The 20,862-nt window shown below is 56.6% G+C and overlaps 1 protein-coding gene across 2 annotated transcripts in view; it reads left to right on the top strand.

The window, feature by feature from the left end:
• Positions 1–20,862, top strand: part of KAZN (kazrin, periplakin interacting protein) — a 789,048-nt gene that overhangs the window by 726,241 nt on the left and 41,945 nt on the right. For both annotated transcript variants that reach the window (XM_059691208.1, XM_059691209.1), the window contains one exon: positions 20,462–20,598. In XM_059691208.1, coding sequence (XP_059547191.1) covers positions 20,462–20,598 — 137 coding nt within the window. The remainder of the gene's footprint in view (positions 1–20,461; positions 20,599–20,862) is intronic.

Genomic DNA, 20,862 nt, shown 5'->3' with positions numbered 1-20,862 from the left:
CCGCTAGGCTCTGTCTCTAGGCTCCGAGGCCAGTCCCGGTCCAGGATCCTCTGGCATGCTCTCGCCAGCGAAGTTCTTCTGTCTCTAGGCTCCGTGTAGGTTCTGTCTTCTGAATTCTGTCTCCTGAGTTCTGAGTGTTTCTGTCTTGTTACAACTGTATTTATACCAGTTGATTCAATCCTATCAATCTCTATTACAAAGGTTAGGGCGTTTCTTATCTCCATTCCAGGGAGAAAAGATTATGTAGTTTAAGCATGATTGTTCGTAGTTAAAGGGATTAATTACCCGCCTGGCACTTAGTTGAGGGGTTTTATTCCCTCCCTAACTTCAGGGGAAAATCCCTACCTGGGGATTCAACCTTTCTCGGAGAGGTGACTTTGGTTAAAACACAGCGCCAAGAAGGTGAGCAAACATATTAAGAAAAGTATGCCATATATGCCAGGTCCCTTGAAACAGCAAGGATGGACCGGCTCCCGGCAGGCACGGAGCCGGAGAGGAAGGTGCCCAGGCCACCCGGGGAGAAGGGGCAGACCTGGGACTTGGACCCGGGTCCCCTGGCACTTGCGAGCTCCATGCATAACCGCCTCCCCCGGAGGATGCGTGTGAAATGCCAGGCTCCGGGCCTGGGTCTCCGCAGACACTCGGCGCCTGGTATCTGTTTCCGGGTCTGGCACCCAGATCGACCGACGTGCGTAGCGACTGGTGCTTGGGACCTGGGTCCACATGCATCCAGCTGGGGGGCCGCGAGCACGGTCACGGTTAGGGTTGTGCTGGTGATGTCAGGGGTTTGTGCGTCAGTCCAGATGCAGCTCATTACGCGCTTTAAAAGTTGTGTGCGTTGTGCGTTCTCTGTCAGTTATACTGCCGTAAAGCTGTCTCTACAAGATGCGGAAAAGCCATTCTGCCCCGTGGGTGTGGCCCGCTGAGGACCCCCTGAGGGACAGCGCTCTTTCTGGGTCGTGCTTGAGGCAGGCAGTGTACTCCACACTCAAGTTCCAACGTAAAGGGGGCTGTGGACATCGGGGTGGGGGAGAGGCCCTTCGCTGTGGTTGTCCTGGCATGGCCTTTCCCGGGCCCCGGCTCAGGGCCGGCACACACTCCCCCTCCGTCGTCGGATAGGGTTCCCCCAGGTGTGTTTTACGTAAAACGTACCTGCCCGCTGCGCCAGCCCATGGCATAGAGGCGGGTTTTCACCCGCTGCGTCCAAGGGCCAACCTCGGTGCCCCCACCTGGTGCGCCCCAGGAGCCACCTCTTCCATGTCCCAGGTGCTGGCTTCTGCCCTGGCTGGTGGCGGCGAGGCCACCTTCCCACTCCACTCCTTCCTGCTCCTTTAGGGGGCATTTCCTCTGAGGCTCCTGTGTTCTGGGCTCCGAGGAGGGCGCAGGGCGTCCAGATGTGGCCCCTGTGAGCCGTGTGGTCCTGAACTAACCCCTTGGCCGAGCTGAGCCTCAGTTTCCCCATGTGCACCGTCCAGGTGATCTCCCAAGGTTGTTATAAGTGTCACAGGAAGGTCCCGTATTTCACCGATTCTAACATGCACGCCTTTTGCACCTTAGCAGGTCTGAAGCCAGGGTGTACTGTCCCCAGGGCGATGCATCCGACTTTAATCGGCAGTGTTTGGCCCTCAGTGGCCCCTGAAACATCCGTGCATCCTGTACCCGCCAGCTTCCTAGCTCTGAGGGCACGCGGGGGGCGGGGGGAGGGCAGTGTGCAGATATTCACGTGGGATGGAAGTAATGCGGACTCCAGAGCCCCCCCCCCCCCCGCCCTCCCCCCGGTGTGGTCCTCATCTCAGCTCTGCCATCTTCCAGCTGGTACGGTCTTGGAGAGGTGACTGGGACCTCTCAACACTTCACCTTCCTCACCTGTGAAATGGGTGCAGTCATCGCACCAACCAGCGGGAGGGGCTGTGGAGATCCGCGGGAACAACAGCGTGTCTGGCACTGAACATGCACTCGTCGGGACGAAAGCCAGGCACTCACCCACCCGGTGTTCGTTCGTGTTGTTGTAAATGGTGATCATTCTTCTGAGCTCACTCCTTCGAGAGCTCGCCGCCTCTCCCACGGGGAGGCGGACATGTCAGCCAGGCCAAGCCTGGACGCGAGGCCCCTCATCCCAGAGCACAGAGGGCCTCAGGCACAGAGGCTGCACTTCAGTGATTTAAAGTGAGCGTTGGTTTCGTTTGGGAAAAATACTCTTCTTATTTGTCCTGTAGGTTGTGCCTTTGTGGGTTGCTGGGCGCGCATTCCTGCTCTCAGGGGCCCAGTCTGCGTGATCCCCAACAGCAGGCTGTGTTTGCGGTGTGGTCTTGGGGGCAGGTGCCCTCTGTCTGTGCCAACCCTGCTCCACGTCCCCCGGCTCCCAATGAGCAGAGTCTTGCCCAGCCCACCCCGTTTCCTTCAGCGTTTAAACTTGAACCTAAGAGGATCGGTGTTTGCACCAGGGCAGCGGGCGAGGAGTGCCCGCTGTCCTGTCCCCTCTGCAGCGGGACAGACATCCCGGCGGGCCGTGGGGCACCCACGCTTTTCATTGCCCTGTGCCTCCCCTCACGCTGGGCTCCCAGGCAGGTTTGGGAGGCAGGTGTGGGGTGGCCGGAGGATGGAGGTCTGAACCTTGAGCCTGGCCCCAGAGCTGTGCTCAGAGACAAGTTCCACGGCCGCAAGGCATGGGGTGCGACAGTGCTCTGCCAGCCCCACCGAGGGCCAGCCTAGGGGTCCCAATGAACTCTTCGTGGATAAAAACCCAAAGCCAGACACTTCAGAGCTGACAGAACACCATTCGGCATCCTGTTTCAGAAGGAGGATCCCCGAGGCCTCCAGTGAGACTGGAGGGAGGGGTTGGCCCAGGCTTCCCGCCCAGGGCGGATTTGGGCTGGGTCTTTGCTGGGCTGAGGGACTGGGGTCGGGTGACCTCTCCTGCCCGTGGAGGGTGGTGACCTAGCAGGTGCCTGGCACATGTAGCCGCTTGCTAAGTACTGGCTGGATTGGACTGGACGTGAGCAAGAAAAGTCTGGGCTGGGCAGGGCCTACCGCAGCGGGCCAGGCTGTGTAAAGGGTGACACACCCCGCCTATACCCATCCCACCCCCGGTCATATTTCATCCCGTTCGCAGGGCTGACTGTCCAGGTGTCAGCCAAATCGGGTGGGTTGGCTAAAGAGTGAGGGCAGTGAGGATCATTCACTTATTCAGTCCACAGATGTGTATTAAGCACCTACTATGTGCCAGGCGTTGTTCCTCTAGGCACTGAGGATACAGCAGTTAATAAAAGAGATGCAAACCCCTGCCCTCACAGGGCTGACATCCCACGTGGGCTGTGGAATAGAAAGTAAGCAAGATGAATAAGTAAAATATACTAGTGTGTTGGTGCTAGTTGGTGCTAAGGAGAAAAAGCAGGGAAGAGGGGTAGGAAGTGCCAGGGATTGCAGTTCTAGAACCTTCTGGGGGAGGAATGGTGTCACTGATCACAATAGCTACATTTGCTTCCTGCCTTCTGGAGACCACACCCCTGTGAGGAACCCAACAAACACCCCCATCGCCTTCGGTAGCAGCCCTGAGGGTTACTCTGGGAGGCGGGTGGGCCTGGAGCCCAGCCCTCGCTGTCCACACCTGAGCTCAGGTGCACTCCTCGAGGTCACTGTACATACAGACTCTACCAGCTTCTCCAGCTGCAAAGTAGAAGAAGCTGCCTGTAGCACCTACGGTGGCGGGGGAGGGGGGTTAGGGGGGTGGACGCCTGAGGATTAAATGAGTTCAGGATGCCCACAACCCGTTGCACAAGCCCATGCATGGTCACTACTTTTATTAGTATAATTATCCCCATTTTCTGTGGAGAAAACAATCACTAGTGAGCTGCAGAGTCAGGATTCGAACCCAGAACTGTCACTCCAAACCCAGCAGGTTGGCCATCCTGCGAGGCCTAGACTTTATGGTCCCACATCCGAGATGAGCACATCGAGGCACAAAGCAGTTGGCCAGGAGGTGGGGAAGGTGCGCTCTGAGGCCAGGGCTGGCGGGCCTGGCTGCTGCCTGGGCTGCCTGTGTCTGGACTCGCAGGGGAGAGGAGGGAGGTCCTGGCTGGACTTGGGCCGGGCCGGTACCTCGCCGGCCGCCTGCAGGACAGATGTTTAAGACGCCCTGCAATGTGGATGACTCCAGATGGGAGGACGCTGTTTGGGAACAGTGTGCACTCCTCACTTCCCCACATCACCGCTTGCCAGCAGATCTGATCGCCACCCGCCGCCTGTAAAGTCCTTCTTGGCTTTGGTTTGCGTAAGGAGTTTGTCCCGGCGGTTTATCAGCTCAGAGCATCTCCAGTGTGCGGGGCTTGGGCCTCTGGCAGCTCAGGATGGAGCGCAGAGCTCCGTGCAAAGGCGGCCCCTGTGAGCAGGACCAGGCGGCCGGGAGCCTTCCTGCCGAGTTCTGGAGCAGAGGGGCCTCCCTCCCTCCATGTTAATAAAATAGCTGTTTTGTCCAGGAGGCTTAATGAGAATCTGGCAGCTTTGTTTGTCTTCAGCTGTGGCCTGCAGAAGCGGATAGCGGCTTTCCCTGGGGGCTCGGCCCTGGGCTCATTACCGTAAGTCCAGCAACAGCGCCAAACCTCCCCATCCAGACTTCACCTACTCAGAGCCTGGAACCCTGGGGCCCGGTTGTGACTCTGGACCCTGGCTGCCAGCGTCACGAAGGAGCGGGCTCTCTTTCCCAAGCCGATGAGCGGCGCTGCGAAGCGAGGCAGGTCTCAGACAAGCCTGAGGGGAGGCCGGGGCTCTCAGGAGCTGTGTGAGCAAAGGCGAGTCACTGAAGCCCTCCAGGCCTTACTTTGCCCATCCATAAAATGGGAAACTGGTACTCACCGCATTGTGTGCAGATGAGCATGACACCTGGGGTGAGGAGCCTTCATGCCCCAATGTTGGCACAGCACTCACAGTTTGCAGAGCAGTTCACGGAGCTCATTGTAGGTGATTCTTCAGATCATGGCCAGTCTTTGCAGGACTGAGGGACCAGAGGCTATGGGACCTGTCCAGGTGTCAGGGCCTCTAGCCCTGGAATCTGGCTCCAAATCTAAGGCTCTTAATTCCTTGCCCCATGTACCTCCCAAGTTCAGGGTCTATCTGAGGCACTGCCCGTTATTGTGAGAGTCAGCCCCGTGGTCCAGGAGCCCTGGGCAGGGACAGGGACCAGGAGGCAGTGTTGCAGTGGTGCTGGTGGTTGGGGACATGGAGAGACAACGCTGAGTCCCACTCCTTCCTGGTCCTGTCCCCAAGACCTCGCCTCCTCACTCAGTGTTTGCTTGGGCTGTTACTAGCTCAGTTCCTGTTATTCCTCCCAGACAATCGGCCAGGAAATTCTTCACTTTGGTTTCCTTAAGAGGTCAGATGCTTTTCTCCTTGCAGAAGTAAATAAACCCTGTGAGCTGAGTTGGCAGTTTTTCAGGGCAGCCGGCAGGCCCCCGCCCTACAGCCTAGCCAGCCTCGCCCGGGGACCCACGTGCCCTGGGGAACCCAAGCAACCTCCAGCCCATCCTCCGCCAGGTCACAGACGGGGGCACGTTTATTTTATTTCATTTCCTTTTTCTCAGAGAGGAAGGGAGAGGGAGAGAGAGAAGAACATCAATGATGAGAGAGAATCTTTGATCAGCTGCCTCCTACACACCCCACATTGGGATTCGAGCCCGCATGTGCCCTGACCGGGAATCAAACCATGACCTCCTGCCCTAACCGGTTTGGCTCAGTGGATAGAGCGTCGGCCTGCGGACTCAAGGGTCCCAGGTTCGATTCCGGTCAAGGGCATGTACCTTGGTTGCGGGCACATCCCCAGTGGGGAGTGTGCAGGAGGCAGCTGATCGATGTTTCTCTCTCATTGATGTTTCTAACTCTATCCCTCTCCCTTCCTCTCTGTAAAAAATCAATAAAATATATTTAAAAAACAATAAAAAAGAACCAGCTCTTGGTCTCATTAACAAAACAACCATGACCTCCTGGTTCATAGGTCCACGCTCAACCTCTGAGCCATGCCTGCCAGGCAGGGACAGTTTTAAACCAGAGCCAGGGCTGGAGCTGCTTCTCCCTCCCATCCCCGGAATCCAGATGGAAATGAGTGAGGGGGCCCCATGATGCTGTGCTCCATGGGGTCCCAGAGGCCATCTCGGCTCTGGGCACACTGAGCCCCAGGAAGGAAATGACGGGCACCTGGGGGCAGGGAGAGCCAAAGCCACAGCTCCTGGGCACCGCTCGGGTGGCACCTCCTGCTCCGCTGGGATGCCTCAGACCTCACACACAGCCCTGATGAGCCGAGCACCGCTGTCGAGCTGCAGCGGCTTAGAGGAGACGGGCTGCTCTGGACGCTCCTGCAGGGAGGCAGCTGTCAGCCGCGCAGCAGAGGAGGGGAGAGGAAAGACGACAGAGGAGCCGATGTATATAGCCCCAGAGCCTGGAGCAGAGGCAGAGGCATAACGTGCCCTCTGCTGGGCTCGGCGGCATTTTAGCGGAACATTCCAGTTCCATACAGAAGTCAGTAGAGTAACGAGTCCCTTGTACCCAGTGCTGACCCCAACTTTGTCACCCCAACACTCTGTCCCACCCTCATCCACTCCCTCCCCCCAGATCATCGTGATGCAAATCTCTGAGACAGCTTGTCATCTGTAAATACGTTAGTATGTCCCCAGCAAAGAGGACGCCTTAAAAAACGCAGAACTGCCGGACTGTCGCCACGCCTGAAATGACTTCGATGTGCCGTCGCGATTCAGGTTTCAGATGGACCCCTAAGGTCAGGTTTTAGACTTCGTTGGACTCAGAATTCAAACGAGATCCACGCAGTGTGGTTCGTTCAAGCGTCTTTTCATCGAAAGGTTCCTCTTCACTTTTTCTATTTTCGTTAAAATCTCGTGGATGATTCGTGGAAGGAGCCATGCTGCTGGTCGGGTGTGTTTCCCACGACCTGAAATTTGCTAATTGCATCCTCGTGGTGTCATTCAACGTGTCTCTCTCTCCTTTGAATTTCCGGTCAGCTGGTAGTTCACCTGCAGGCTTGACCATTTACTCCGCTTATTTCTGCAAGAGCCCTTCCAAGGAGATGGTGGCTCTCCACCCCGCCCCCACCCCCACCCCCAACCGAGACATGGGCCGTCTGGTTGTCTCTTTTGTGATGTTGGCTGCCCCAAGGTGCCGTGCTGAGTCCCGCCTGTCAGCATAGGGGGCAGAATGGTGGCTCCCTCGTGTGTGACTCCCTCCTGTGTGGCTCCCTCTTCTTGTCGAAGCTGGAGTCCTCCTCTGCAGAGACTGTTGGGTTACCCACAGGTCCAGTTCCTACGGGGAAGGCGGGATAAAGGCACCGTGTTTTTCCCGTTAGTTACCAGTTGTCTGAATAATGAGTTAGGTCTCCGCTTTCATCGCCCAGTTAGATCCTTGAGTTAGATCAGCAGGAAGTGGTTTAAGTAATCCATTTGTAAAGGGCTCAAGCACTTAGAAAACTCAGATCACCGAAATGATGCGTCCACTGAGAAAGCCAACGGTGTTGAGCACGTGTCGTAGGGATTAGCCCGTTCTCAAGCCGTGCCCACCCCCGGCTCAGCATTTGGAGAGAGAGGCGGTTCCCTCCCGCTTTGCCGGTAAGACTGAGCCCCATGGAGCCAGTTCGTGGAAGACCCGGATGCTCTGCACCAAGGCAAGTCCAGCGGCAAGGGCTGTGTGCTCACATCACGTCTAGAATCCAGGCCTCCCGACAGGCCGACGGGCTGGATGCCTGCTCTGCCCCCTGGCTTATTGCGTGCCCGAGGGGCAGCCTCAGGAGGCGGCTGGTTGCATTTTTGCCCGACTGTCTGGACTTTGGGAAAGGCCCGGTCCTGTCTTTCCCAGAGGCCTTTCGGGGATCTGCCCATCTGCCCTCCCAGTGCAGAGCTCACGACCTGACTGGCCACCTTGCTCCTCCCAGTGCATATCCCCAGGGCCTTTATTGGGTCTCCTCACTGCCTACGTTCTTATCAAGTCGTAGGTACCTTGTCTCCGTGCTAGCATGGTGCCAGGCTTAAAGTAGGCAATAAAGTCTGCCTGAATGAATGAGTGAGTGAGTGAGTGAAAATAATAACAATAATAATATGAGCAAAATACATAGACATGACTCTCATCGTTTGTATTTAGACCTTCTTGCTGATCTGGCAGTAAATTCCTCAAAAGCAAAAATCCTCTGTCTTCTGTGAGGCTGACACGGGGCACACAGAGTTCCAGGTGAACAAATAGAGGCACAGAGAAGTTAAGAGACTCGCCTGAAGTCACACAGCCAGCAAGTAGCGGAGCTGGGACTTGAGCGAGGTGGCCGGCTCCAGCCTCCTGCTGGTAGAGAAAGAGGGTCCTGTGCTAAGAGCCTCCCAGTTAGAAAATGCGTCACTGGTGTTAGAAAATGTGTTCAACATAGACCCAGTTACGCCCAAGTCTCCCGTCGCCGGCAGGGCTAGGGAGCTGGAGGACAGTTGACACCTCGCCTCTGGGTGGACGGGACCAGCCACACTTGGAGACATAAGCCATCCCTCGCCAGCTATTTGCTCTATGGCTAAACCTGGGTTCCTCAGGCCCAGTGCAGGGCACAGCTCAGGAGCCGGGACAGAGGGAGGCACACAGAAGTAGTGTGTGCCTCTTTACACTTCTGGGCCTTCCTGCAGCGGTCCCTCCGCCCAGCCCACGGCTCAGGGTGGTCTCTGAGCAACCCTGTCAGAGCTGTCCGCTGCTTCTCCCAACTCCCAGGTTAGCCACGCTCAGGCGATGCGGAGCTGAGTGCAGTTCCCCAAACACCCCGGTTCCGCATGCACCCCAGCTCTGTGAACGCCACCCCCTCTCCTGCGATGACCCCCAGGCTCCACTTGCCAAGCCTGGCAGCTCAGATCCTCCCTCGTGGAGACCTCTTCTATACCCTGTACTCGCCTCCACTGTGGCCCCTTTGAAATGCTTCTACAAATATTTATAGAGCATCTTCTGTGTGCCAGACCATGGTCTCAGTGCTGTGTGCCTAGCAGGAAACGAAAATAGCAAAATCCCCACCTGGCTAGACAGTAACCAAGTAAATGCAGAAGACACATAATGTCAGGTGGAAAGGAGCCTTAGAAACAAAGTATGGAGGGAAAGTAGCCAGTGCTGGGGTGTCAGGTACCAGCAGTCGTAGAGATGAGGAGACACAGCAAAGGCCTCTCCAAAAAGGTGACAGTGAATCCAGCCCTGAAGGAGGCAGGGGAATGAGCCATGTGCTGGGGTGGAGTAGGGCATTCCAGGCAGAGTGGATGGTTTGTGCAAAGGCCCTGGGGCACTTCAGGAAGTACTTACTTTGCTGTTCAGAAATCCCTTGCTTGCCCAGCAGTCTGTTTCCTCTGCTTCTGTGTCTCACAGCACATCTTGGAAAACACGGGAAGGATGCTCCAGTGAACCGACTGCTGAGAGCCCCGGGGAACGCAAGCTCACTCCTGGGGAGGGTTTTGTCTCAGGAAAACACTGGCTCAGAGTCACGGGCTGCACAGGAAGTAGGATTCACTCTTGAGTCCAGGAAAAGGGCTGAAAGCACGCCCTTGGTCCTTCTGGGTAAAGTCCCAAGTCCTTCAGGCTACCTCTACCCAGATGGCCCAGAGTCAGCCACACCCGGGGGGTTCTAGAGGGAGAGGATTGACCTAAATTTGCCCTGTCAGGGGCCTGTGATTTGAATCCAGACCAGTCTCTGATTCATTTGAGAGCAAGTGACTAACTTTCTGAGCCTCAGTTTCCACATCTGTGAAATGGGTCTGTAGGTTCTTACCTAGGAAGGACTGGGGTGGTGGCTTGTAAAACAGCGCCCCACGGCCGAGGTGAGGTTGGTTTATTGCTGCTGCTGTGGGTTTTGTACAATCCCAGCACTTGTCTCGATGTCAGTCGGTCTCCAGGCCAAGTCTCCGATCATTCAGCTGAGCTCTGCTGGATTAACTTTTAAAGGCAGGGTCCTCCCAGCATGCTGGGACAGAGACCCAGAAATTCAGCTCTGTTTCTTTGGGGGGAGGGGCCCTTGCTGGCTCCCAGGGAGCTCCGGGGCGTTGGTCCCTGTCAGGAAAGCTGTTCTCCTGGGAAAAGTCTTGGCATGTGTCCCTTACTCAGAGGGAAGCCACTGACAATTCTGCAGGGACAGTTGGGCAGTCAGTTTGTGACCAGCCCTTCCCATCCCCACCTCCACCCCCCACCCCTGTCTGGTTCCTGCCCCTGAGCATTTCCTGGCTCTGGTTACATTGTTTTTCTGGGGTCATGAGAAATAAGACTCTGAAGGTTCTTTTCCATGGTGGGTCCTTAGCTGTGTGATTTAACCTCTCTGTCAATCCGTTTCCCATCTGTAAAATGGGAGTGATAATTGTTAATAATAATAGCACCTTCTTTATGCAAATTAAAAAAATGTTTTTGGGGAAAATAATAGTACCTTCTTTGTAGGGTGTCTATAAGGATTAATAATATAGTAAGTACTTAGAATACCGCCGATACACAGTAAGCATTATATGCCTATTCATATATTTTTAGGTTTATATGAAGTGGATGGGCTGTGAGGTCTGGGGAGTGGGTGGCAGTCCCTTGCTACAGTCCTACATTCTGCTCTTCAGCTCCAAAAAGTCAGATTTCTCATGACAAACTCACATGAGTGAAACTCACGAGAGACTGATGTATAGCCCATAGTGCCAGTTAATCACTTGTCAGGGAGAATGTGAGAGCCCTGTGTGCCTAGAGCTCGCACTTGCCCTCCAGATAAAACCAGGCTCTTCTGCACAAGGGCCCGCGCCCCCACACCTGCTGCACCTCCAGCCCTTTTACCTTGGCTCCATCAAGATAAAAACCTGTCTGTCTCCCTAACCGGTTTGGCTCAGTGGATAGAGCGTCGGCCTGCGGACTGAAGGGTCCCAGGTTCAATTCCGGTCAAGGGCATGTACCTTGGTTGCGGGCACATTCCCAGTAGGAGGTGTGCAGGAGGCAGGTGATCGATGTTTCTCTCTCATCGATGTTTCTAACTCTCTATCCCTCTCCCTTCCTCTCTGTAAAAAATCAATAAATTATATTTAAAAAACAAAACAAAAAACCTGTCTGTCTTGTTGGCCCAGACTCTCAGCAGCTGCTCAGTGCCCAGCGCACAGTCAGCCTGCAGTTGAGACCTAATAGCAAAATCCTGCTCATCTCGTTCATGACCCACCAGATGATGTTTTAAAGCAACTTTTACAGATACTGTGATCTCATTGGCTTTGCATAATTGAATGTAAACTTCATATTCTAGGGGAGACCCCAGTACCACCCCTGTAAACCATTCCCATAAGCCTGCCTCTGGGCTGTGATGAATGGAGCTGAAACCAGCTGCTCCGAAGAGTAGTGAGTTCTCCATCCGTGGAGGCATGCAAATTTGTGCAGACACTACCTCACTTGATTTCCAAGGACCCCATGGGGTCTTTGAGATCCTCCCCTCTGGCCCCACTGCCTTTCCCCCATCTGCAAACTCCCTTTACCCTTCCTTTTTCCTGGCAACCCTTTGAGCTTTTTCTCCAACAATACAAATCGAAGCCCATCTGAGAAGCCTACGTGTGTACGTCTGCTCCCACATAGAATTTCACAGTCCAAGAACTCTCAGTCCTGCGTGCATATTTAGTTAGTGACAGGCCTGGCTAATCTTTCATCTAATTACACTCATTCACATTTAAATGTACAATCACCAATACATCTGGGCATGGCGGTCTAAATATTGTATAGAGCTCTTAATTACAGTGCGCCTCCAGGCTTGCCAGCTGAAGGGATGGTGTCAGGTAGCTCCGCGAGAACCTGCCATTTGCCGGGCATGGCGGTGGCCGGGGTCTCTAGTGTTGGCAGCACTGCCGAAGCCTGGGGTCGTGGGTTCGCTGCAGGTCACAACTCCAGGGTGTGGCAAAGCTGGGTGAGAGCCCACACCGTCAGCTCCAGGCCTGCACCTTGAGGGTCTGAGGCCCTCTCCTGAGCCGACCTGGGAAGCGCCTGATGAGCCACAGTCGCCGCCTGCGTCCCCCCCTGAACAGCCAGCCCTGCTGCGCCTCCGTTGGAGACCAGGCCCCACATCCCTGGGTGCTCGGGGCAGCCTCCTGAGGGTTCCACGGGTCTGATGGACCATCTTGAGGGCGTGGCACCAAGACCCAGAGAGGACGTGTGAGTCCCCCCAGGCCTGCACCCTGGTGTCCCGCCTCCCTGGCTACCACCCACTGCCTTCCCAACTCCTCCTCTTCCTCTGGGGCCACACCAGCGCCATCGTCGTGCCTGAGAATGACCTCACGCACCAACGCGAGCCTTTAAAAATAGTCATTGTGTGGGGCGTGGGCTGTGGCCGATGCTTCTTTTACTGAAATCTCCGTCCCTCCCCGCCCCAGTCTGGGGAATGTCAGTGGCCTGGGCCCATCCCCTGCCACGGTTTGTCGTGGTGATTCGGAGGAAGGAGGACTTTTCCTGGACTCGCCCTCAGAGGCTGGAAAACAAACACACACACCCGCCCCCATTCCCTCCGGCCCTCTAGTTTCCCTTGGCAGGAAGTGGGCCCGGCTCCCTGGGCGGCCACTTGGGGCCTCCAGGTGAGCTCTGAGGGATCCAGGGCTGAGGGATGGGCCACAGTGACAGCAGCCCCACCCCCATCGGGGCCATGAACAGCTGCAAAGGGCCCCCGCGGCTCCTCTTACACTGTACCTTCAGGTGTCTGCTCCCCTCCTGGGCCCTCACTCGTCCCTCTGAGGTTTTTCCCTGGGGAGCTGCTGGGCATCTATGCTGGAGGCAGAGCCTCTCCAGATGGTTGGTAAAGGCATTCATTCACCCCTCCTGCCATCACCCCTGCCCAGCCTTGCACCCAGTGGTCTTGTGGCCCCCAACAGGGAGCCCATTTCCTCTCAAGACTGCCCAGTCCCCCCTGAGAGGACTGACTGTGAGTCGCTTAGAAGGTAACCCTCGGCAGGCAGGCATCGCCAGGCGCAGTTGAGAGCTTTGGTGCTCATTTCACGCTCGCCACAGTAGAATGGAGTCGAAACTGTTACCCCCGCTTTACACAGGAGGGAAAGGGCACAGAGAGGCTAAGGGACTTCCCCAAGGTCACACAGCCGGTGAATGGTGGGGCCGGGCTTCGAACCCAGGTCTCTGTCTGCAGAGCCTGGTCCCCCAATCATGTCTAAGCCCAGATCTCTCCTCTGTTCCCTCTTCTGTGGACACGCGCTCGCTCCGATCAGCGGTCCAGCACCCATGCGAGGCCCACAGACATGGTTGGCCGGTAAGATTAATGGCCAATATTGAAAAACAAAAAGACATTTAAGACATAAAAATTAAAATAATTTAGCTTTTGGGTTGTTGGAGGACTAGCCAGGGACTCACTTTGAGACACATTAAGTTGGAGATGCTGTTAGATGCCTAGCAGAGCTGGGCTCTGAGGTGAAGTTCAGGGGCGAAGGCCAGGCTGGAGACGGCCAGCTGGGAGGCATCGGCATGTGGCTGGATTTAAAGCTAGGAGGCTGGCCCTGGCTGGTGTGGCTCAGTTGGTTGGGCATTGTCCTGTGCACTGAAAGGTGGTGGGTTCGATTCCCTGTGTGTGGGCTCAATCCCCAGTGGGGAGCATGCAGGAGGCAACCAATCAGTGTTTCTTGCTCTCCCTCTCTCTCTCAGAATCAATTTTAAAACGTCTTTTAAAAAATAAAAGCTAGGAGGCTGGACAAGCCCAGCAAGGAAAGAAGGACTAAGAATGCTAATGCTTAGAGGTCAGACGTGAGCAGAGGGCAGCAAAGAGATGAGGACAGAACTGCAGGAGACGGAGGAAAAAACAGGCGGGAGGGCCAGAGAAGGTGTCACCTGTGCGGATGGAACGCGACAGATGAGGACTGCAGGGTCACAGCCCAGAGGTTGTCGGTGACCTGGAGCCCGTGATGGAGAAATCCGAACAGTGCCAGGGAGGATGGGAGGAGAGAGATGGGGGCACAAGGGCACACAATCCTCCTATGCATTTTTGCTCCAAAAAGAAGAGAAATGGAATGCGAGCTGGAGAGGGAACTGGGATAGAATGGCGGTTTTCTGTTGCAGATGCGAGAGAGAATTGCTTGTTTGTGTGACACTGGGAAACACCCAGCGGAGGCTTTAGTCACTCACGTGCGAGTCAGTCGTTCAGCGTTTACTGAGGACTTGGTATGTACCAGTCACTGGTCTAGATGCTGAATAGATAGTAGTGAACAAGGCAGGCCGGGCCCTGCCCCCTAAAAGCTTGTGTTGCTGCTCAGGGATGAACTTAAAAACATGTAAGTAAACCCAGTGGCCTTCCCCTGCCTTTGACCCAGTTGCGAAAGATCATCCGCTCTCTCACCGTTAGGCATGCAGGTTGGAGTTTGCTTACCACGACGTGAATGCACCGGTTTTTCGCCGGCTGAGAGAATTGCTTCTCGCTTTTGGTGAAATGGAGTTGACCTTGGTTCCATGGAGTGCAGTGGTGTTCAGCACAGCATTGACCAGACAAGACTCTCAAACGTACCAGTTCTGGTCGGTCTGAGGCAGAGCTGGCCAACCTATACTTCCCTCCCTTGCCGTGGCAGACATCTCCAATCAACCCAGATTCCTCTAGTGCAGTGGTTCTCAACCTTCCTCATGCCGCGACCCTTTAATACAGTTCCTCATGTTGTGGTGACCCCCAACCATAAAATTATTTTCGTTGCTACTTCATCACTGTCATGTTGCTACTGTTATGAATCGTCATGTAAATATCTGATATGCAGGATGTATTTTCATTGTTACACATTGAACAGAATTAAAGCATAGTGGTTAATCACAAAAGCAATATGTAGTTATATATGTGTTTTTCCGATGGTCTTAGGCGACCCCTGTGAAAGGGTCGTTCAACCCCCAAAGGGATCGCGACCCACAGGTTGAGAACCGCTGCTCTAGTGCTTAGTGGATTAGTCATGTCTGCATGGCCACAGGATTGAAAAACGAGAACCTGTGGTCCTGGTGTCTGTCTCTCCTCCCCTAGCCAGGAGGTTAGAAAGGTCAGGCTGCCTAGCTTTCTAGGCTGCACTCGGAGAGAGCAGCTGTGGGGATTCTGGGAAGATCAGGGGCTTGAATGTCAAAGTACTGGCATCGAGTGCCAGTTCCGCCACTCGCTGGCCATGTGAGCGGTCCACCCGCTGTACCAGATGCTGAGAAGAAAAGGGGTTTCCATTCGTGAGGAGCAGAGCCACCCCAGGTCAGACCTGTGACCACCCAGGCTCTGTGGGTACAGTTTTCTCAGCTGCCCCTGGCGGCTGCCACTTGTCCAAGTGCGTGGTAGGCTTCTCTCTCACCCGAGTGCCACCTGATGGGGCAAGAGCCTGCTTATTCACCTTTGTAAAGTAGGTTGAACCCTAACCTGTTGTTAACTCACCTTGCCCAGCTTTCAAACAGAAAAGCAACAACAACAAACTGATATAGGCCTGTCCTGGGGCCCTAAGTCTGTGGGCGTTGAACGTGCCTCCCTGGGCTGTGCCTGCCTTCTCTCTGCCCTGGGCCTCTCCTCCCATTCCAGCCAGTCGGGTCGGTCGAGTCAACCTGTATATTCTGAGGCCTCCTGGGGCCTGAGGTCAGGCCTGGGAGCCTGGGGAGTGGGAAGATGGGAAGAAACGATAATATGGAATGACCGCCTGCTGCTTTGGGGTGCCGGGTGACGTCACAGGGAGCCTTGGCCGCTGGGGAACTTACTCAGGGGAGTCCCATGCAGCGTCTCAGGCCCTCCAGCTGGTGATGGTCAGAGACTGGACTGGAGTCCAGGGCCCTGTGTGTCTGAACGTGTGTCTCTCTGAACTTCCCTCCTCCCCGAGTGCTCGAGGTCTGCCCCTGCTAGTTCACTCGAGTTGTGCAAGTCTGTTCTGTGTCAAGCAGAAATGGCTATACGGTTAGTCCCCATTTTACAGATGGGGAAACTGAGGCTTTGATAGGCAGACTCCAAAACCAGTGCGTTTAAAGCCAGCTGTGTTGGCCTAAGGTTCAGGAGACCTGTGCTGACTGACTCTCTCTGTGTGATACTAGATATTCTCTTTCTCTCTCTTGGCCTCAGTTTCCCCGTCTGTAAAGAGAAGTTGAGTTGAACCGTAAGACCATTTTGGTGAGTTTTTATTCCGAGTGGTTTGCCAGGCCTTTCTGGCTCCCACCTTCCCACCCCTCCTTTCCCAGAACCTGTAGGTGCTGAAGGCTTAACTGGAATGTTGACTGGAAGAGAAAGGGGAGCCCCCTGCTGGCAGATGCTAGGATTGGCATCCTCAGACCAAGGCCTACCCCTCCCCACCTCTGAGTCTAGGTTTGTCTGGGATCCACCAGCTGGGAATGTTTACAAGGGCTCTTAGCTTTGGACCATCCTGGACCAGCCTGCGGTCTTCTGAGGCCAGACTAATGGAGATCTGACCGTGTGGAATGAGGCTGTGTCTGGGGCTGGCTGAGGATCCTGTAAGCAAGAGGGGGTAACCACACACACACACACACACACACACACACACCCCTCTCCTTCCAGCAGCCACCGAGCAGCCGTAGGGTGTGCACGAGAAGGCCAACCCGCCTTCATGGAACCCTCAGGAAGCCCCTGGGACAGTGTGGCCTCTGCAGGAACAGCGTCTCCTGGCGGGAGTGACGGTGTGATTTCGGGGCCATCCGCTGGCTGTGCTTTCATGGAGTCGATGGCGGAGTGAAAGGGGCTCAAGGTCAGAGTCCAGGATGCAAGTCCAGGCCCACTGCTTGAGTCGTGTGGGTCTTGATGAGTAAGGGAGCCCTCTGTGCCTCAGTTTCCTCCTCCGTAAGGCAGGTGCAGCCCCAACCCCAGCACCAGCTCCGAGGAGCAGGTGAGGCTGACCGGGCTGTGCGGAGGTGGTTGGGGGTTGGCAGCAGGTGTTGGAGGCAGCAGGGTAGCAGGCTGGGTGGGTCCTGGGGCCAGGTGGGCGCTGCCACTCACCACTTGGCTGGGTTCCTTAATCTCCATGGATGCCACTTCCTTGTCTGTCGCGTGGAATGAATTAGTAAGGTGGTTGTGAGAATTCGGCGACAAAAATCCGTAAGAGACTTGAAAAGTGTCAGGCACGTGGGGATCACCTTAATGGCTAGGAAGCTGAGGCCTGGGAGGTAAGTGACAGCTCAGGGACTCAGAGGCGGGACAGAACCAGCACCGCTGACCCCAGTCCGATGCTCATCCCCCCGCCCATCGACATGTTGAGGGCCGGGGCGGGGGGAGGGGGGCGGAGGGGTCATCAGAGTGGAGTGTCCTAGGACCTCGGAAGCCAAAGGAAGTTCTCAGAGTCCAGCACATTCATGCTGAGGGGAAACTGGGGCTGAGAGAGAGGAAGGTGAGAACCTGGTCCCCTCTCCCCAGCGAGGTTCTCACCGCAGGCACTGCCCTGGGGGGCAAGGAGAAACCCCTCGTGCTCTAAAAGCACCCTGGAAAACCCCTCTTTCCAGGCCCCCAAAGCTCAGAGTTTACCTGTTCTGTTGTCCTCGCGTATCGGCTGTGGCCTCCTTGCCTGGGCCTTGGAGGGAGGGTCAGTGCAGAGACCTCCCTGCTCTCTCTGGTCCCCACCCGCCAAGAGGGGCGTTTGCAGAAGGTATATGCGCTGGTGCCGCTCCACGCTGCCCCAGATTTGGATGACTCTGCTGCGGCAAGGCCCCCTCAGAAGCCTGAGAAAAGTGACATCCCCAACAAGTACCATCAACGTGGGGCTGCAGCTGGGCCCTGATCACACCCCTCATCTCGTGCGTGCATCCGGCCTCCGCCCAGTTAGAAGAATAGGCCTTCCGCACACGCCCTCCGCACACGCCCTCCCTCCCACCTCAGAGTCCCCACACGCCAGGGGCCAGGCTAGCCTCCTTCCGTGACCCCGCAGGGCCCGCCAGGCGTGACATTACCCGTCACCATAGCAGTGGTTCCACCGGCCTGGCTGCTGGAATGGGGCACGCCTGGGCGAAGCCAATGGCTGGGAAGGCGAGCGGAGGCCGGTCATGCCTCGCAGACCTCAGCAAGCGTGAGGAATGTTTGGAGAACATCAAAAGCGGTTTGAAAGGAGAAATAAAAGCATCCCTGTGACGAAGGAAGGAAGGAGGCATGTAGTACTCATGGCTGTGTGCATGTCGCTGTGTGGTGATCATGGCTGTGTGCATGTCGCTGTGTGGTGCTCATGTCTGTGTGCATGTCACTGTGGTGCTCATGGCTGTGTGCATGTCGCTGTGTGGTGCTCATGGCCGTGTGCATGTCACTGTGGTGCTCATGGCTGTGTGCATGTCGCTGTGTGGTGATCATGGCCATGTGCATGCCGCTGTGTGGTGCTCATGACTGTGCATGTCGCTGTGTGGTGCTCATGGCTGTACGCATGTCGCTGAAGTCATCTTGGGGGGTTCCCTGCCAAACCTTGTTTCTTAAGTAGTTGCAATAGCAGCGCCCTCTGTAGCGACACCCTATGTGATGGAGGCGGCAGTAACGTCATTCCGGCTCCGTGGGGACCACACCCCCTTCTCCACCCCTCCCCCACCCCCACCCCGGTGCAGGGTCCCGTGCTCCCAGGCCCTGCTCCTCTGCGTGCAGTTTCTCCACCAGGTGGTGGACACGTGGCTTCTGACAGGCAGGTGGGGTCACCACGCCTTCTATGTTCCCACCGTGGTTCCAGAGGCGCCTTATCTTATCGGCCTTGGCAGGTGGTCTTCCCTTGGTGCTCGTGCCCAGACACCCAGCGCGCGTGTTTCTCGTCCTCGGCCCGGCAGGCTGCAGCCCAGCGGCGGGCAGAGCCCAGAGCGGAGAGCCTGTGGGACGGAACCTCAGCGGAGCCTTTGTGGGAGGAGTGATGGCACTTCCCGCGCCTGCCTTGTGGCAGGAGTGCGCTGGGCTGCATGTGACGGGAAATCCCACAGACGGGGGTTTCTTTTTCTCCTGTCCTAATGAATGCTGGCCTGGGTCATGCACCAGCCATCCAGGCTCCTTCTGTCTGTCTGCCTGCCTGCCCCCCGGTTTCAGCCTGTGTCTCCATCTTGGTGCTCGAACGCACATCCGTGCTCCCAGCGGGAAGGCAATGGGAGGGAGACGCTGTGACCTTTTCTGTACAGAGCGCAGCGGATCGCCCAGTAGACATCTGTGTGGATCTCAGTTGCCAGAACTGGGACACGTGCGCCTCCAGCTGCAAGGGAGCTTGGGAAGCTGTGTCGTAACTGGGCACAAGCAAACACGGGGTTCTCTTGGGAAGAAGGAGGGTAGACAGAGACTCGGGTCACCCATGCGCATAGGGGCTTGTCGCCTCGATCAGATCTGCCGCCACCCGAAAGATGGGGCCCCTGTCTGGCTCAGCCCTGTCCCCTCCAGGCCTGGAGCCTGGCACACAGAAGGTGCTTAACAAATAGTGGGGGGGAGGGGGGCGGCTCCCGCTCTCGTCTGAGGGGGAGCTACTAATCTGAAGGCAGAGGCCTGGCCCTTGCGCTCAGGAAACCCGCAGTCATAGCCGCCACCCCCCACGGAGGCCCCCAGCGCAGACGTGTGCTCGTGTCAGCCCTCTTTGATGGCGGAACAGCCAGCGGCACGCAGCTCCTGCAGCGCCTGCACCGTGCGCGGGGTTGGCGCAGTGGGCGGTCCATGGAGGCCGCAGCGTCACGCCCCCCACAGCCACTTGGCAAAAGGGAAGGAAGCCCAGCGGGGCTATGAGGGGGAGATCCCCTCCCGAAGCTCCAGTCCCGAGAGTAAGTCTGGTTCCCACCCAGGTGAGGCTGAGGGAGGGACATCAGAGCCCAGGGGGGTTCGTTTCCAACCAGGGGGCAGAGGGGTGACCCCCACCGGAGCCCATCTCTCCACTGGCGAGGAGAGCCCACCCACGGCTCCCGGGAAGCCACGGCGGCCACTTCGCGTGGGTCAGTGGCCTCCCTCGGAGCCACCCCCTGGCGCTTCCCTCTGGTTCTCACATCCTACCGGTTCCAGGCTCCCCAGGCCTCCGGCTCCTTCACATTGGGGACCAGCCAGTTCAGAGCAGGGATAGATGGGTCATCAAAAACGTGCCCCCCTCGTTGGATCAATAAAACTGAGAGGTGACAGTAGGGACTCTATCAACAGACAGGCCTGGGTTCGAATCCTGAGAGTGCCACGGCGTGACCTGGGAGCTTGGGGGAGAAGCTTCATGTCTCTGGACCCTGTTTCCTCATCTGTTAAACAGGGGATCGATGCCCTAGCTGGTTTGGCTCAGTGGATAGAGCCTCAGCCTGCGGACTAGAGGGTCCCGGGTTCAATTCTGGTCGAGGTCGAGTGCCCAGGTGGCGGGCTTGATCCCCAGTGGGGGGCAGCTGATCAATGATTCTCTCTCATCATTGATGTTTCTCCCTCTCCCTCTCCCTCACCCTCTGAAATCAATAAAAATATATATTTAAAAACCGGGGGTGGGGTGGTGTCGAAATAGGGTCCCTCCTCAGCGTTCGGGGCCGGCAGACAACCAGGATCCCAGGACTAACGCGCTCTTCTGTCCCCCAGCCATGAAAGCCGACCGGAAGCGCCTGAAGGGTGAGAAGACGGACCTGGTGAGCCAGATGCAGCAGCTGTACGCCACGCTGGAGAGCCGCGAGGAGCAGCTGCGGGACTTCATCCGGAACTACGAGCAGCACCGCAAGGTCAGGGCCCTCCTCTCCCCACGCCCGGCCCGGGGGTGGCCTCTCCCATCCCCCTTGGGAGAGACTCTGCTCAGGTCACCTGTGCCCCTGGGGAGGCCTCCGGCGTGTCTCGCCCGACCCGGGCCCTGAGCTGAAACAGGCACAGCTCTTAGCCGAGGGCTCCGTGGCGTCGGGGCAAACACACATCGACAGGATGGCTGAGGCGGTGACAGTGGGGGCTCCGGAGACAGGCTGGCCTAGGTTCAGATCCTGGCTCCCCGTGTG

Source organism: Myotis daubentonii, chromosome 3, assembly GCF_963259705.1.
Source record: "Myotis daubentonii chromosome 3, mMyoDau2.1, whole genome shotgun sequence".
Taxonomy (NCBI): Eukaryota; Metazoa; Chordata; class Mammalia; order Chiroptera; family Vespertilionidae; genus Myotis; species Myotis daubentonii.
Note: the sequence above shows the minus strand (reverse complement) of the source record. Positions and strands in the feature narration are given on the sequence as shown.